The following is an 18,649-nucleotide window of genomic DNA, read 5'->3' on the forward strand; positions in this document are numbered from 1 at the left end:
CGCAAAAGCCCCCACCCAACCGTCGACGCTGAACGGAACGGCTGAGAAAAACCACTACTGAGAAAGTCTCTGTCGTCAACCCAGGTATCTCTCTCTCTCCATCGTCTTTTTCTATTGAAAAACACACGACACCACTGATCCTCTTTCACTGTCTCCCCCTCAATTTTTCATAATTTGTTCCAAAGTTTCTGATAATTTTTCTGCCCATTGTAATCGTGACTCTCTCCGTGAAGCTTTATTGGTATTTTTGAAGAGGCTGATTCATGTATCATGACATGCATACATTTGGATGAACATTTTGAGGACATGAAAAAAATGTCTGCATTTCTTTTGTAAATTGAATTTCAATTTTGTTTGGAGTTATTCACAATAGAAAGTCCTCTTCTTATTTGGTCTGTGTCGTGTATGGATTTCAGACGGACAGAGTTCCCCAAATCAATTTATATCTGCGAACTCTTCAATCTAATAGCTCTCTTCTCATACGGATTTATGTTTATAAGCAGACTCAAACCTTTTAATGGAAATCAATTAATTTTTTTTTGATAAGTAATGATGATATAAAAGAGCGCAAAGGGGCGCAACCCATATACACGGGAAGTATAAACAGAGAGCGCCTTGGAGGGAGAGAAATGAAAAAGAAAATCAGAGAAACTAATCACTAAAGGAGCTAGCCAATCGGCCGTCCAAGAGTAAAGAGTACAAAAGAAGAAATGAGTCAATTCCTTTATGGTCCTAGTGGAATTTTCAAAACATCTAGCATTTCTTTCATTCCAAATACACCACATAAGACACAGAGGGATCATCTAATGGCACATCAATTTAATGTATCAATTAAGTGGACTTATTCAAAGTTAGATAGTAAGATCAATTTTTTTTTTTTGGTATAACTTCATAAGTTGTTTGATGAACTTAAATTCTTGTACAAGTAATCCAAATTTCATGGTCTGCTAAGAGTAGTTACTTCTAATTGTAATGCTTGGAATGCGTCATATTTGTTTTGCAAAGGTTGATAATGATTCTGTTGCTCTGTTTTTCATGCACTTTTCAATCAGCATGTTTGTTGTCTTGTTTAACTGGTCATAATTTCAACAATAGCTACGGAGAGTATCTTTCTTCATTTAGTTTCTTTACATCGTTACATATGCTGATTGATTGCTATAAATCATTTAGAAGTAGAAAGTTTGCTAAAGTCCTATTGGATGCTCGTACTAGGCTTAGCAGGGTATGGGCGATAGATGAAGTATGTTCTCTCAGCTTCTCAAGCTACTTCTGAAAGAGAGATAGTTGCATTAATAGACAGCCGCCCTACAACACCCATGACACCTTCTATACTAAATAATATTTGGAGTTGTGAAAAAGTCCTGACCAAGTTAAATAAACATCTATACGACCTATTTGGAGTTGTAAAAAATTCCTGATCACGTTAAACCACATATAATTGAAGATGCTGCTCTCGCTTTGTCCCTCTTCAAGCTGTAGGCTGTGACGGAGAAAATCAATGCCCTAATTTTGAAATTCTAATATGTAAATTGAGTTTGAGTTTTTGCTGTTTAGCATTCTGATTTCAATCAGATTGGCTGCACTTGGTATTGCAGGAACTATGGCTCTTCCGATTTGTGCTAGGTGTAAGCCTACAGTAGTTTACGATGATGGCAGTCGGTAAGTAATGTTGCACTATTCTCCTTATTCTAATTCCTTTTTTGATGTTCTTTTCAAAGATGTACAAAATCATAAAGTATTAGCTGACATTGAGGTCAAATTCAATGTGATTGCTTTTTCTGTTTATTTATTTATTTTTTCCACAGATGTTGTGAGGTATGTGGAAAAGTTGTTTATCAAGATTTGTACACTGAAGAACCTACATTTGTTAAGGGCGCCGGAGGAGAGGTACGGCACTGTTTCTTTGTTAGTGTCGTGATGCAAATTTGATTAGTCAATGAGACAGACTTTTTCGTTGATTGTGCGACCAGATATTTGAAGATGATTGATTCCCAAAGCTCATTTTGGGAATTATTGATGCTTTTAATATGAAACTGATGCTGGTAGAGGGCAAGACATGTCGAAGTAGCAAATAAAAGAGGACCCAATAACATTTGGAAACATCACTTTGCATATTTTGGACCAACTAATAGAGTTGCTTGTGCTTTAACAAACACGAGCCATATATGGAATTGTTTTAAGATTTGGTAATGATGTGGAGGATGGTTATGGGATATAATAGGAGAGTTCTTTCTTCTTAGATGCATGATAGGAGTTTCCTTGCCAACATGTATTCAGATTTCTTAATGTTATTTAGGTTTTAATTTTGGACCAACATAAAAAAATGGATCTGTGTGTTTGCCTTCCTTCTGCAAGGCAGCCCCTGAATATGGCTCTTCTGTACCAGATTCGCTAATGTAGTGTTTTTTCTTTTAAATGTTTGAAATGCTTGTAATTTTTCCTGGTTGGTTATGCATGTTTTGTTGCATTGAGCCCTTCATAAATCATAATCAACATGAATATGTGGTAAATTCCTGTACCACCTCATTGGAGCATAAATTGGGGAAATTTGGACTGGGTTTGTTAAAAAACAGTTGAATGTTCTCTTCAATGCTACATGGATTTGCATTTAACTTTTTTTTTTTTTGATAAATAAGTGATTCATTGAAAAGCCCAGAGGGCGCAACCCTAGTACACAGGAAGTATACAAAGAAAGGCCCCACTAATGGCAAAAAGAGGAACATAAAGATAAAAATTGAGTCATGGTGGAAATCTTGGGCACATTACAAGCATTGGTCCAATGGAACAATGTTTGAATAAGCAACTTTTTGAGATCTTCCATTGACCTCTCTTGGTCTTCAAAACATCTCGCATTCCTCTCTCGCCAAATAATCCACATAAGATATAATGGTGCTATTCGCCACACCTCCTTAGTTGGAATATTACCACGCCGACCACGCCAACACATTAACAAATCTGCCACCCCTCCAGACATAACCCATGTGACATCAAAAAGAGTAAGTACTACACACCATAACGCTCGTGCCACTTCACAATGAAGGAGAAGATGGTTGATAGACTCACCACTTCGCTTACACATGCAACACCATCCCACCACAATGATACCTCTTTTACGCAAGTTGTCAATATATCTTTTTAGTTTCGATTGTTATATCTAACCCACCTTTGGATGATCTATACATTTCTTATGTTGGTAGAGTACTGTGAAAATGTGTGTAAATTATAATACCATAAAAATATAAAGCAATTCCTTTCAAAATAAAAGGCTATTATGTCAATTGTATTATCTTCTCCATTTAATATATCATTTTAAATATTAGACATGATTAGACCAATGTGTGTTTTGGATTTTAATAGTGCTGCATTGTTTTCCCAATGCTTATGCTGGATTGAAATGGACATTGTGCCTAGACTTTGCTTCTTCTTCTTTTTTTTTTTTTTTTGCTTTATTTATTTCTAGTAGTTTTATAAATTGTACTACTATTAAAAGACAACAATTGCTGTCAAAGTAAAGGGTTTTTGCTTCAATGTTGATATCTTTTCCTTTTAATACAATTCCTGTGTACATGGGTTGCGACCCTTGCGCTTTTTAATACATTGACATTACTTATCAAAAAAAAAAAAATCTTTTCCTTTTAATACAATTATGTAAATATTTTAACATGAGTAAGCTATATTTTGTAATGAAATTTAGATAAATGCATGTAAGAGTGTATCACTCTGATATTGAGACATTATTTTTCAAATGCTTATGATGAATTGAAATGTATGCTGTGCTTTGATTTTGCTTCATACTATATATGTTGAAATTTTAAGTGGAGGTCTTTAATCTGCAGAGTCAGGTGGCTGGTACCCTTGTAAAATCCATCCTAAGTTGCTACCCAGAATCATTTAGAAGGACTCTAGATAAAGGTTTGTGATTGTGCTCTGTAAATATTTGCTTTTAGATGTCATTTTATGAGTTTAAAATTTCAATAAGAATGTCCACATTGTTGCTAAATAAACTTGCCAGGTATGTAAACTTCTAGAGGAATTTGTACACTTTTATAGGTACAACTCGAAGTTTGGGGCAACTGAACTTAGTCCACTAAGCCATGTGTGACCCTAGCACAAATATACTTTCTGAAAAGAAATGCCGTTTGTTGATTGCCTTTGAACTTCTGGTTTTAAAATATTGTTTAGTACAACAATTACAATTTTCAGTGTCCAACTTTCAAAAATGCCACTTGAACTTTGAACTTGAGCAATTTTAAGTTTGTATTTTGCTTAAAGTTGCAATCAAGGCCTACCCTGAGATTACATTGGCACAAATTGATGAAAGTTCCATGCAGGAGACTCCTAATACTATTTAAGTGGCCACCTATGAGTATTTCTAGCCTTACAGAGAGAGAGTCCTTGAGCCTTTGGAAAATGTACTACCACCACCACTACCATCACTAAAAATGCAAACCTAAATGGCTAAATCTGGAACTGAAATATTGAGAAAAAAGGAAAAATTCTGGGCGCAAAATTGAAGATTTTTAGTTGAAATTGTTCAGAAGATTCATTGAGAAAATGTGCCCAACATTGGAGTTTTCTGAGGCTGAATTTGTAAAACAGAAAAAAAAAAAAAAGAAAAAAGAAAAAAAAAGAGCTCCTGTGAAAGTGTGAGAAATTGGGTTATGTGCTTAAATGGTTCCTCTTGCTCTCTCTTTCTCTCATACTAGCCCTTAAATCCTTGAAATTCTTTCTGTGAATAGGGTTCAAGCTTTCCATGAAATTACTAGCATACAGCCCTATGAGAGCCAAACTCTTCTGAAGGAAATGGCCCTTAATCAGAGCCAAACTAATTAACCTGCAAGCCAACTCCTTAATTTGTAGAGTTCTCAAACTCTTTACCTCTACTCAATTTCTGAGACCGATCACGCATCCTGGCCAGTTAAATGGTCTTAGGTGGCTTGCAAGGGAAAGCTTCATGTAAGGTATTCTAATTGAATCAAACAGAGGTTAGATAGCTGCTTAACATTGCTCAATTTAAAGTTTAGGGACCAAATAGGGATTACCACCATAGTTGGAAGGTGAAGAAAATGCAGTTTGCCTTATTGTTTATATTGTGCAAAAACAATTTAGATGACTGTTTTTTTCTTTAAATAATTTTCTCGATCTTGCAACTTTCAAAGTTAATGTGATCACAATAAAATGAATGAGAAAAAAGAACGACAAGTAAATTCTACATTGTTTTTCACAAAATCATTGTTCTTTAAAAATAAAAGGAGTTGGTGGAAAAAGGAAAGTAGTTCAAGTTTGGGTCAATTAAGAACAATGAAACACAAAGTGTAATCTGAAGTTATTCTCAGTAATGGTGGAAATCACTAGTTCAATTTATAAATCTTAAAAGTTTTCAAAGTTAAATGAAGTACAAGCATATTAAAATATTTATTCTATTTAGAAAATTTGAAATATAAGTAAACATTGTTTTATTTGTTCAGAGCAGTTGCATTGTTGCATTTTTATGATGTATCATTAATTTTTAATATTTCAATTTCCGTTAGTGGTTTAATTAGTGAATTTAGATATTGTATAGATAAGCGAAAACTGTTATTCCTACTTACAGAAAAAACTGTTATTCCTCAATTGTTCGAGAGCTGTTAAACTTGTTTGAAGACATGTTTTTTTTCTTTTTTTTGATAAGTTATAAACTATATTATTAAAAAGTGTAAAGGCGCCCCGAAGTACACTGGGAGTATACAACAGGATCACCTAACTAGAAGGGGAAAAGGGAGCAAGAAAAGCTTTGTTTTACTTTGATACATTTTTATGATGTATCTCTTATCAAAAACAAAAACATTGACTTATTAAAACATATTTATGGTGTATCATTAATTCATGATATTTCAATCATTAATGGTTTAGTTAATGTATTTAGATATTGTATATCTGAGGTAAAACTGTTACTCCTCAATTTTTGGAGAGAGATTAAACTTGTTTGGAGACGAGTGTTTAAGAAATAGGACTTATTGTTCCAATGAAGATATGATGACCTTATTTGTCTTTTTAGGAAAAGCAGGAATTCCCTGTACATTTCCGAACAAATGAATGCATTTTAATCTGTAAGGAATAACTAATCAAAAATCTATAAGGAATATAAAAGTGAAAGTTAGAGTGTGTGGTCCATAAATAGCATGTATAAAATGTTGTGTCAATTTAAAAAGCGGGTGACTGTTTTGCACATTGGTTGTTACGGCTTGCTATAAATCTGTGGGTACTAGTTTTGATAGTTTATTTAATTGAGTTGCTTAGACGATTCTTAAATTTAAAGTCCCCAAGCTTATCTTAGAATGTTTATTAAAACCATTAGGGGATATGACTAGGCGTCCTCCTTTTTTCAACATGTGGTGATCTCTCTTCATTTCTCCAGAAGAGATCTGCAACCATCCAAGAGCACAGGAACTCCTAATGCCTACACATTTTGTCTCTTGCTTTGTGTCTCGTGCCCTCCTTTAATGAATTTAGTAGTCATAAAAGTTATGTGGATATGATAATGGAGTTTCATCCTACATGGAGTTGGGTGGTGGAAAACGGTTGGTCTGAGTCTCAAGCAATTCAATGGTGCTTTGCAGAAGTTTGTGTAATCTGATGAGGCATGTGTTATGCACACATAGAGAGTTTTGATAGTTTATTTAGTGTACATAGCCTATAGTTTATGGCTTAAGAGAGTTCTGGTAATGTCATTTATAATCAGAAATTGTTATTTTCTGTCGCAGGGAGAGATGAAATAGAACGTATGGTTACAGCTTTTAATATAAGTGGTGGTGACTCCATAATTAATCCAGCCTGTGCATTTTATCGGGTATGTATTTTGTCAGTTGCTATAGTGTCCTCACTAGTTGAATATTATTTTTCAAACATATGATTTGGGTATAATTTTTCAGATTGCACTTGAACGGAGCTTTACTAGGGGGCGTAGAACAGAGCAAGTTGCAGCTGCATGCCTTTATATTGCATGTCGGTAAGCAAATTTTTGCAGGATTCCTTAAATTGTGAATTTACAGTCATAGTAGAGAGACAAATTGATTTTGTTATTGATTTTTATTTTTTATTTATTTTTTATTTTTATTATTATTATTTTTTTTCAGTTAGCTTGAAACATTTAATTGATGTCTAAGAAATTGAAATGGAAAGAATGAATTGCTGAGTGTAGGTTAATACTTATCTGTTCAATGGTAAGTATTTTTTTTTTTCTCGGATGAGTGGCCCTAAGGGCAGGGGAAGGGAGGGCGAGGGGCCTCTGTTTCATGAGCAGTGGTCCCAGGTTGAGTGTGCTACCTGGTATCTGGCCAATGGTAAGGTTGATCCTCTGTGGTATGCCTTTTATAATCTGACTCATCTGGCCAAAATAACTGTTGTTACTGCTAGATTTAGTGACAAAAGTGGTTGAAATATTTGCACCCTTTCTTCTTGAATTAGTTGAGCTTTTGTCAGAAAACATTGAGGTAAACATAAATGCAGCAAGTTTCATTCTCTAGTTGTATGAAGTCAGGTAGCATTATCGTCATGTAGTGGGTGTGCATGTATGGATGCTTGCATGTGCGTCTTTCTTATAATTTATTGGGATTTTGTTTGAGTGGATATATGGGAAATTATTTGGGCCAGTAATCTTTAACTTTGCTGGCCAGTAATCTTTAACTTTGCTGGCCAGTATAGCAGGAACCAAGTCAGAGAGTGTTCACAATGTGTACTGAAGATATTTTTGTAGCTTTTTGCTCACTGTTTTTCTTCTTCTCCAAGTGTAATTAAGTAATGCCATGCTGAGTGTATTTGCAGATGAAATGAATTTGTGGCTTCTCAAACATGCTCTTGCGTATTTATTCTTTAGATAAGTTATAAATATATTAAAAAAACAGAAAAGGTTCACTGGGGGTGTACATCATGGCCAAGTCAGACTTGGTTCCTGTGGGAAATATGGATAATGCGGATGAGCTGGCTGGCATCCTAGGCTGTGGGACTTCCTCTTTGTCCTTGAAGTATTTTGGTCTTCCTTTGGGGGCTTGCTTCAAGGCCAAGTCTATTTGGGAATACTTTTTTTTTTTTTTAATAAGTAATGTTGTATATATATAAAAAAATCGCAATGCGCCTCTAAGTACACAGAAAGTATACGAAGGTAAAACCCATGAACCCACAAAAATCCTATCTATAGACCCTAGAACCAAAAGGGAGTTTGGGGAAACTATTTGGGAATACTAATAAATCATATGGTTGCTTTTAACTTCACCTGCCAATTATTTTATGCTTCAATTTCTTTTATTTTTGTCTGGCCTCTGTTGGCATGTTAATAATTTTGTATCATGTGTTAGTTGTTTGGCATTTCATTAAAGCAACTAAAGCGAAGTTGTTATGCTTTGCAGTGTAGCTAAGGACCCAAAGCCATTTCTCCTTATTGACTTTTCAGAGCTTTTGGGGATAAATGTGTAAGAGAGAACCTATTTCAATATCAAATTTTGACTTTTTATGCGCATTGTGTATTAATATACTAGTTTCATCAACTCTTTTAAAATTCTGCAGTTATGTGCTAGGCGCTGTGTTTTTGCAGCTTTGTCAACTTCTAAGCCTTGGACAACATCCTACTATTGTAAAGCCTGTTGATCCTTCCCTTTATATACCTCGATTTGCAGAAAGTAAGAACCTACTATAACTTGCTTGTCATCACATTCCAAGAAATTCGTATTGCTGGCTTTTTTTTGGGACCGTCTTCTCTGAGTTAGGATTTTGCTAGTGTTTATTGCCTTGATCAATTTTAAGTTTTCAAATTTTTTTTTTCTTTTTTCTTTCTTCTAAAAAAAAAAAAAAAAAACTAAGCATGATTATAGAGAACTATGTTTGGTGAAATGGGAACTATAGGTTTTCTGTCCAGTAAAAACTGGTATATATAATATAATTGGTAGGTACTATCCTGCATTTCATTATTTTATGCTTGACAATCTCCTTCCTGAAGGAAGCCTCTTTCACCTTTTGGGTTGATCCAATTTTTTGTTTTTATCGTAGTACAGACTCAAGTCTTAAATTTTACAATTCTGTAAATTAAAATGTACTGAGTAATGTAGAAGCAGTGAAAGACTATACGACCCCATATTAGTATAAGATGTCTACTCTGAACTTGAAAGCAAAGAAAAAATAAAATGTTCTTACACCGATACATCCGAACATTTTGGAAGTTGGTAGAAGACATTACTTTTGTTTACAAGGGAGATAGACATGATAAGACTTGAACAAATGTTGGAAAATGTTAAAAAAAAGGACATTGAGTTAGAGGAGTAATGAAAAATGGTATTGCACACTAACTTTTTCAAGAATGGTGTTAAGTTCTATAATAAAATAAATTCTAGTTCGTTAGGGATTTATTAGGGATCAGAATTAGCAGATTCGTTGAAAACGGCATGACCATGATGTTTGTTTCAAATATATACAAAATGCATTGGGCAACTATTTTGAACAAGCAATTCTTATTCTCCTTGTAGAATTATTGAAGGAAAGAAACATGAGGGTCTGCGAAACTGCGTTACGTATTATAGCCAGCATGAAAAGAGACTGGATTCAGGTACCCTATACATGAAGCTGAATTTCTTTTCCATATTTAATCTCTACGAAAATTAATGTATCCTATATTACACACAGACGGGTAGAAAACCTAGTGGGTTGTGTGGTGCAGCATTATATATCTCTGCCCTTTCACATGGGTACAGATTTTCGAAGTCTGACATTGTAAGTCCAGCTTACCTCCTAGAATATTTGCATTTTGCTTCTGTATATTATGGGTAAAATTTCCTTCAATAATTTTCTAGTTTTGCCTACATAAAAAGCTCATTAATGTTGAAAATCATTTAATTTTAATTTACTCATTAATTCATATTTTGTTATTCGAGTTTTATTCTTATTTTTTCAACCAAAGCATTGTTGAGTAGAAAAAATGAAGTTCCAATTTAGACCATAAATTCATATTCTACAATTCTTTTTTTATTGATAATTAATCGAAATTCATTAAAATCCAAAGGGTGCACCAAAGTACACATGAAGAATACAAGAGAAACACCTAACCATAAAAAGAAAAAAGTTAAAAAAAGTCATGAGAACCAGAAATATGAAAACAATTATAGGAAGCCATCCAATGGAAAAGGGAATTGAAGAAGGCTTTTAACTCTGCAACGATCCTCTCACTATCTTCAATGCTTCGGTCATTTATTTCTTTCCAAATACACCACACTGTGTAGAGTGGAATTATCTTCCAAATTGCTTCACTTTGAGGACTACTAACTGCCCTCTGCATTTTTCAAATTCAAGCTTCTGGATTTCTATATTGAGCATCTTGTTCATTATGCCTACTCCCATTTGATTTGCTCGACACTTGTCCTAATAAGAAACTGCATGCCATATGCCCAAGGATGTGCACCATTGTCCACACTGTTGTCCAAACTTCTTTTAGACACTTGTAAAAATAATTTACTCTCATTTACCTTATAGGTGTGAATACTAAGGGAAGCACTATACATTCTTGTCTACAAAGTTACACATGGTTGTTATTTTCATGACTACCATCTGTAAGTCTTCTGCATGCAAAGATATACAAATTGCTGAAAAAACTTGTCATGTATGTCATTCTACCCTCATTTAAGATACAAGCGCTTAACCGTCCTTGCGTCTAGAATTTGGGAATAGCCATGCCCAACCCCAACTTTTGTCTTGCTACATGTAACTTGTGTCTTTGTCAAAGAATCATTGCTGAATCCTACCACTATTGTTGTACTGCAAATTTGTTATTGAGGCACATTACCTTACCATTTATTGTTCAATGTCTTACATGTACTTTGTATCTTTATAGAAGCATTATGTTTACCAAATTTTATTGATTATTGTGTAATTTTTAGCATAACTCTTTTTCTCATCTTGCTTGTCTGGAAATTATATGCAATGTATTATTTGTTATCATCGAATAAAAGTTGATTTTGATGAATTACTTCATTACTCCAGTCTTTTCCACCTTTCTTTACTAGATATGGCCTTGCTTATCACTTTTAATCTGTCTCAAAATTTGCCTGATGCATTAAACACTTCTCATAATACATCTGACACATGCTGTTTTTACTAGGTAAAAATTGTACATATTTGTGAAGTAACGCTATCGAAACGATTGATTGAATTTGAGAATACTGACTCAGCGAGCTTAACGGTGAGTTTCACTTCTATTAGGACTTGTGCATGCACACTTCATTAATCTCATTATAAAAATGTGATCTGTTACTTTGTGCAGTTGTCACTTTTGAAACATGCTATAATATATCATGACACGCAAGGTCCAATGAAAATTTAATCAGTTGGACCCTCAAGTTAGTGTGTATTAGGCTGGGAAGTGTAGTTTTCAGCATGTCTTACAATTGGGTGCAACGTAATTGCGAGTTGCATTGTTGCCTTGCCCAAGCCTTATAAATGTTGCTGTTAATGCTGTGTTTGTCTAATGTGTTGAGCTTGTGATTGTTGTAGATGTCCAAAGTGGATGTCTAACAAAACTCTTTAACACGTTACATATATGGATGTTAGCACATCATAGGTTGAATGTTTCTACTCTTGCATATTTTTTGGATTTATGTTCTTCTTCTTCCTATTATTTGGGTTCCCTTGCATACTTCCTGTGTACTAAGGTTTCACTCCTCTGCACTTTATTCATGATATGAAATTATTTATAAAAAAAAATTGCTTCCACCACATATTTTGGAATATCAATAAAATCCCCATTAGTTATTTTAAGTCGATCTTAAGATTGCTGTTTTGTCACTTTAGGCTGTCTTTCGCACACAAGACTATTATTAAAGTATTTTTGTTATGTTTTTCCAGCATCAACTTGGCATCACTTTAGCTGAAAACACCTCATAAGAGAATTTTTACAATTCCTCTTTGATAAGTGAATATGGGAGAACTCTCTTTAAACACGCACACACCATCTCTCAAATCTATTCGGTGGGTCATGAAGGGTTCTTCTTTTATTTTAATTGTGCGAGACCCTAGATTGTGTAGGATGGGAACACTTTTTTATATTTCTTCACGTCTTTTCTTTAAAAAAAAAAAAAGGTGGGGTCTTCGTTCCAAGTAGTTAAGTTCCACATTTAGTGAGTAGAAAAAATAAAGTTTCACATTGAGTGAGTGGATTATGAAGGTATTCATGTGCCAAGTCACACATAGGCTATGTACTTGGTGAGATTGGAGTATATGAATCACTTTAGAAGTTTCAATTGTAATTATGATTGGTCCTTTGTGGTTATAGCCAAATATAGCTAGTGATTTCTCTAGAACTAGGTTAATAATGACATATGTCACGGAACGCTATAGTAAGAGGTGGATTATAAGGGCGTGCATGTGCGAAGACCTACATTGGTTGTGAGATTTGGGTATATAAAGTTAACTAAGGAGTTTTAATTGTAATTTTGGTTGGTTGTGTACTTTGTGAGATTTGGGTATATAAAGTTAACTACGGAGTTTTAATTGTAATTTTGGTTAGTCCTTTTGGGATATAACGTAGATGTGACTAGCGCTTTTCTCACTCTTTTTGATTGTGGAGGTGTAGATATAACTAAAGTCTTTCTTCTTCAATTTTCTTTACCACTAGATAGTTGCTTTAGACTATTCAAATTTGCTTAGTTTTCATGATTTTTTTTTCTCTTTCTAGCTTGGTGTATCTCTTGTTTACTTTTTCTGTACTTGGGTTGCGCCTTTTGCGTTTAACTTTAATTTGATTACTCAATAAAAAAGAAAGTTAATTTCAATGTACTCAACTGCTAATAATTTTTTTCTACAAGTTGCTAAGGTGTACACAACATGCACTTCCTTATCATGGCTGGTACAAAGTAAATACATTTCCCTCAAATATTTGACTGGTGTGTCTTGTTAGCTGCATTGAATTAATTAACGCATTTGTAATTCTTTGTGAGGATTAATGAATTGATTAAGATGTTATAAAACAACAATTTTGGTTTAACTAACGAATCATTTGAAAAAGATGTCATGCAAGCAAGAACTCTATTCTGCTATGATACGAGTTTGACAGTTTGTTTTTTATATTTTCTCTTAAATAGATCGAGGAGTTAAATAAGAATGCTAAGGCATGCGGAGTACGAGTTGATCGGTCCCAAACGTCTGGGGAAGTGCTTTGTGAACATAAAAGTAAACCTCATTTTGCCCATGGACTTTGCAAAGATTGTTATGAAGATGTAACTCCTCTCTCTCTCTCTTTTTTTTTTTTTTTTTTTCATTTGTCCATTCTCTTCATTATGCTTTGCTTCTTCATTTTTTCCCATGCTTGTCTTTGGTGGCTGTAGTTTATTGAACTTTCTGGGGGACTACATGGTGGGTCAGAACCTCCTGCCTTCCAGCGTGCTGAAAGGGAGAGAATGGCCATGGCGTCTGCTAATAAGGGGGATGAATCAAGTCCCTTCATGCCTCAGCAAGAGACGGAAAAAATTGAACAGGTAACTGAAATGGTTAGTCCTATTTTGGCATTGTTAACTTCCTCATTGGTTGTATTTGCGTTTTATTTTTATGTTGACAAGTTCTGAGTTAAGGAGGCAATTGTGTATCAAAAAGAAGCAAGCATGAGGACTTTTATTTATATATTTCTTACCTAGACTCAAAATAAACAATTTGCAGTATTGGTGTATTTTTATCCCATGTTCTTTCTTATAATTTATTACTGGTTCTCATAATTTTTCAACTTTTATGCCTAAAATTTTCATGCATGATTAATTGTTGTTACTTTTTTTCTTCTTTTTAGTTTGAGAAAGCTAAGTCATTTGCTGAAAGTAGCCAAAAGGCAACCGAGAATGAACGATTGGACCAAAGGGAGGATGACTGTACTTGTAAGTGTGTTAACAAGAAAGGTCTTAGTCCTGTATTTTTATAAAATACATCAACGAGAAATTCTATTGAATGGCGTTTGATTGCAGCAGCTGGCACGGATCAAATCGAAAGAGATGATGTTTCTGATGCATGTCAGAAATCCAAGAACACAAGTTCCTTCACTGATGATGAGTCAGATGGCCTTTCTGATATTGATGATGTTGAGGTATGGAGCTTATTGCATTAGCTATATGTATTTGTAAAACATTGTTGATTATGTTGGTCTCTTGGGTGGTGCACCTACCACATAAAAGGTTATCAAAGGGGAGCTGGTTTGGAATCAATATTTACCTTTTATGTGCTATCAGTTATTTCCATGTATCATTATGAGGAAGCTTTGAGTTGACATTTGGCTTGTGTAAAATTTTGACAGTTGAGAACCATATGATGAGAACAATTTTTTTTTGTAGATTGGTATTGCATGTGTGCAAATGATTGTGGATTGTAGATAAGCTTATTTTGCATTGATACGGTGAGAGAGTTGTTTTCATTGCTCTTATCATTGTTTGGGGTGCATTTGTAACAACTCAGAAAAAAACGCTAACCACATCTACCTACTATAACGCTAAAAGGACCTAGTCAATTTGGAACTTCTCTAGAATCACTTATAAAGCCCAGTTTCACGTAGTAAGTAAGCAATGTGGGACTTAATGCCCATGATTATCTTTCTATAAATCACCCACTCTCTATGTGCACTCTTCTTCTTAATATGAGATTAGGGTATTACAAACTCCCTCCCTTTATACGTTAGGACTACGTCATGCGGTGCTAACAGTGTCACATGGCATTATTAGGTGGCTCTGACAACATTTATAACGATCCAGGAAAAAATGCTAGCCATATATGTGCTATCACTCCAAAATGATTAGTCAATTTGGAGCTTCTATAGAATCACTTATAAAGCTTAGTTTCATCTAGTAAGTAAGCAATTTGGGACTTAGCACCCATGAGTATCTTTTTATAAACCACCCACTCTATGTGGACATTCCTCTTCCCAATATAGGACAAGAGTATTACAACATTGGGTGATCCCTAGAATAGTGATAGAGGTTCTAAAGTTCGTAAGGGAGATTTGAGCTTAATGGAAGTTATCAGGTTTTGAATACCATACCACTTTGTCATATGTGGGTGCTCTTAGAGAGACAAACATACTTTTATAGCGTTAAGCTAGACTTGAATTTGATTGGGTTCTATGTTCCTTAAGCACTAAATGATTAGATTAAAGCTGTAGGGAGTTTCCATGGTCTTTTAGCTTTGGATATTATAGTCCTTTTCAACTTTTGATTGTAAATTTTAGAGGTTACTATTCCATTGTTCCTTCCATGAATTCTTGAATACTTATAAGGAGAAAGAAAAAGGTCTTCAATTACTATCTTTTATGGGATTTTGAGTTTGTCTAATAGGAATGGACTTGACAATTATCTAGTAATGATGTGTTTGTTATGTAAGAATTAGAGGGGGATTGTCAATTCTTAGGAATTTGTGGAATTTGCTTGTTCATGGGGTAAAATTCTGGAGAATTACAATATCCGTGAGCATCTCAGTTCTTATGAAATATAAAAATTCTATCTCCTATCACTTAGATAGGAATGTCTATTCGCACACTTCTTATCTTTGTAAAATTATTAAGGTTACACTTACTTTTTAATGAAAAAGTAACTATTAGAAGTGCTAAAAATAGGTTTATCAATGTTCAAGGATATTCTTATCATTTTAAAATATCCATAAACTCAAACTATTAATTCTGTAACTGTAAATTGAGTATGTATAAAGATTTAAATTATCGAAGTTTATATTTTTAACTATAAGGTTGCCTTTGTATAAGATTTAACAATAAGATTTAGATTATCAAATATTTTTTGAATCTTTGTTCTTCTTGTTTGTCTGATTAAGGATTCTTTTTGTATACTCTTGTATATTAGGGTTGTGTCTCTTTGTACTTAATTAATGATAATGAAATTACTTATCAAAAAACACTATCAATAATTTGTAACTCTTAAGATTAGGAAATTCTTAGAAAAACAAATTCATTGGATGAGTTAGATGTGACATTGTTATAAAACTCTGTTAAGTTTTTCATTACTTATCAAAAAAAATTCTGTATGATTATGCATAATAATATTTCACTTTCTTTTATCTTTAACTTATGGTAGGGAGTTTGTTAATGTGTACCTTGCTAGGTGAGTGGCTACCTCAACAATGAGGAGGAGATGCGTTACAAGAAGATTATATGGGAGGAAATGAACAAAGAGTATCTTCAGGTTAAAGATTCTTTGCAAATTTGAGCAGATCTTTTGGTGAATGCAAAACATTACGTAATCTGACAATGTATTTAACCTTAGTTGATTAAATGGCTTACAGTAATCTGTATGTTTCCAGGAACAAGCAGCAGCAGCTGCTGCTAAGATGGAAGCCAGTCAGGCCCTCTATGAGAATTGTTCTGATGAATTGCGAGCTGCACATGAACTAGCTGCAGCAGCTGCGGCTGCTGTCGCGAAGTCAAGAAAGGTATTACTCATACCAGTGAACACTTAGGGATTTTTATTAAGGAGGGTCACAACCTTATTTTTGAGCAAATATGGCTGAAGATTGCTGATTAAATTAGTTTTTAAATCGTAGAGGGAGGCAAGTAAAAACATGTCTAAAATTGGTTGATTTCGTTTGTTTTTTACATATGAATTGCATGCTTTATGTGACTGAAGTTGTGGTAATGGTTTCATCTCCTTTAAGACAATAGTTTGGGTCAAATCATAATTGTGATATGTTTTGGCTTTTGATTGGACTTTCTTCTTGTATGTGCTCCCTTTGTCAAGTTTAGATAAGCCACTTCCTAGTGTTGATCTTGTAAGTGGGGGTCCTGGCAAGGCTGGCACAGTCCTAAACTCTTTTTTAATTTTTAATTTTTTTTTATTTTGTCCAACCCAAAAATATATGGGAAAGGACTCATGTATAACATTGCACGTGATTTTGTTCCAATATTTCTTGTCAGTTAAAATAGAAAATAAATGTGTTTGTCCATTTACTCTATTGATTGCTTGCAGTTCATACATATTCTTCATCGAAGTTAAGATTGTGTTGATTTATCATTTTGCTTGCCTTTTAATCCACTCTACAAATTTTTTTTTTTTCTCTCTTAAGAGTACTATTTTATCTTCATTTTTATTTTAAATTAGGAGCGGAAACGGAAACAAGATGTGAATACCAATCCGGCTCAAACAGCTGCAGAAGCAGCTCATCAAATGCTAATCAAGAAGGTAAGTCATGGAAAGATCAGTGCTTGAAGCAAATGAGTGTTGACTAATTATGGTAAAAATAGCAATGGGCCCTGTTGTATTTTTATCACATGGTAGTCAACTGAACTGAACTAACCTGATTTTTATATTTTCTGGTTCATCTATGTCATTTGCGTCTTCCTATTATCTCCACTGAGGGCCATATCATCTGTTTGAATTTTATGCTTTTAATTTCATTGGCTTTTGTTTATTTCTCAAGTTTGCATTGTATATTAGATATTTCCTCTGTGCGGCTCACGTTTTTATGTTTTCAGAGACTCAGTTCGAAAATCAACTATGATGTATTGGAGACCCTCTTTGCCGACAAGGTATGTTTATTTTCTCTTATTTCATACTAAAAGCTCATTGAGATAATGCCATTTTGAAATCTGAGCAGGGATCATACAAGATTTGGATTCCATTAATTTTTCTATTTCATTGATAAATTTCTCACAATATTTCAACTTAATTGTGTTGCTTACTTATTTATTGCAGCCACCATCCGATATGGATAAAAAAGTCAGTACATCAAATGGCGATGGCAATGGCAATGGCAATGCCAAAGGGCAAAGCGATGGCGAGAAAGAGCACGACGGGGACGGCGCAGACAATTATGATGAACTGGAACAAGGGTATGAAGAAGACATGGAGCAGGAAGATGGCATGGGAACATATAGCAATGTATTGAACTTCGAAAATGAAGAGGATGGTTATGGTTATGATGACTATGATAATGGTGACGATGAATATTGATATGAGAGGTAATTGTATTCATAGATGTAGATTATGAATTATGATTGGCTCATTTGATTTCATTGAAATCCATACCTAGGAAATCATAAAATCAGTAGTTTCATGATATTTCGAAGAGAATTACCATAAACTTTTTTTTAAAAAAAAATTTAAAAAATTTAAGTTGATAAAAATGATAAATTTATTTATTTAATTAATATTTCAGTGTTTTTTTTTTTTTTAAAAAAATAGTTCTCGGTAATTATTGGGCCACTTATAAGCTCGGCCCTGTAGAAATAAATCTCCAGGTGAACCGCGCTTAGAAGAAAAGAATTCTGAGTGCACAAATAGGGCCTATTACCAAATTCCAGCAAGTCCAGTGGTTGTTAGTGCGTGTTTGGATGGGGGCATTTTAAGAGAGACGAAATGAACATAAATAATGGAAGTCAACCGTTCCATTATTTGGGAATTATTTTCAAAAAAAAAAAAAAAAAGGAAAAAGTACATATACAACTTTCGAACTATCACCTATTGTCCATGTCTCATCTCAACTACTAATTGTGTTAATGTCTCCTTTAAACTATCAAACAAATTGTTAATGTTTAATAGATGGGCTAAGTTTACGTTCCTCTTATTACCCAGAACGGAGCGTGATAGTACTAGTAAAAGTGGTACGTTTTTTTCTTGCTTTACACACCAAAGATGTGATCTGAAACTTTTACAATTAA

General features: G+C 34.0%; 1 protein-coding gene across 1 annotated transcript; it reads left to right on the top strand.

Moving 5' to 3' along the window:
- On the top strand, window positions 1-18,050 carry LOC132172783 (Cyclin/Brf1-like TBP-binding protein). The gene is made up of 20 exons (XM_059584352.2): window positions 1-84; window positions 1,596-1,659; window positions 1,806-1,887; window positions 3,837-3,912; window positions 6,744-6,829; window positions 6,912-6,988; window positions 8,385-8,447; window positions 8,542-8,654; window positions 9,495-9,574; window positions 9,652-9,738; window positions 11,120-11,200; window positions 13,098-13,232; window positions 13,341-13,490; window positions 13,793-13,877; window positions 13,965-14,083; window positions 16,098-16,178; window positions 16,297-16,425; window positions 17,091-17,171; window positions 17,465-17,518; window positions 17,685-18,050. The coding sequence occupies exons 2-20, from the start codon at window positions 1,601-1,603 to the stop codon at window positions 17,940-17,942; spliced, it is 1,896 nt and encodes a 631-aa protein (XP_059440335.2). The 5' UTR covers window positions 1-84; window positions 1,596-1,600; the 3' UTR covers window positions 17,943-18,050.
- Window positions 18,051-18,649: the final 599 nt, after the last annotated feature.

This window comes from Corylus avellana, chromosome 1, assembly GCF_965113065.1.
Source record: "Corylus avellana chromosome 1, dhCorAvel1.hap1.2, whole genome shotgun sequence".
NCBI classification, from domain to species: domain Eukaryota; kingdom Viridiplantae; phylum Streptophyta; class Magnoliopsida; order Fagales; family Betulaceae; genus Corylus; species Corylus avellana.

Bases quoted from the DNA above. Each gene is read 5' to 3' on its own strand.
- LOC132172783 (XM_059584352.2), top strand. From the start codon at position 1,601: ATGGCTCTTCCGATTTGTGCTAGGTGTAAGCCTACAGTAGTTTACGAT. The intron at 8,448-8,541 runs GTAAGAGAGAAC...AAAATTCTGCAG, and splicing joins GAGCTTTTGGGGATAAATGT to TTATGTGCTAGGCGCTGTGT. The intron at 13,491-13,792 runs GTAACTGAAATG...TCTTCTTTTTAG, and splicing joins AGACGGAAAAAATTGAACAG to TTTGAGAAAGCTAAGTCATT.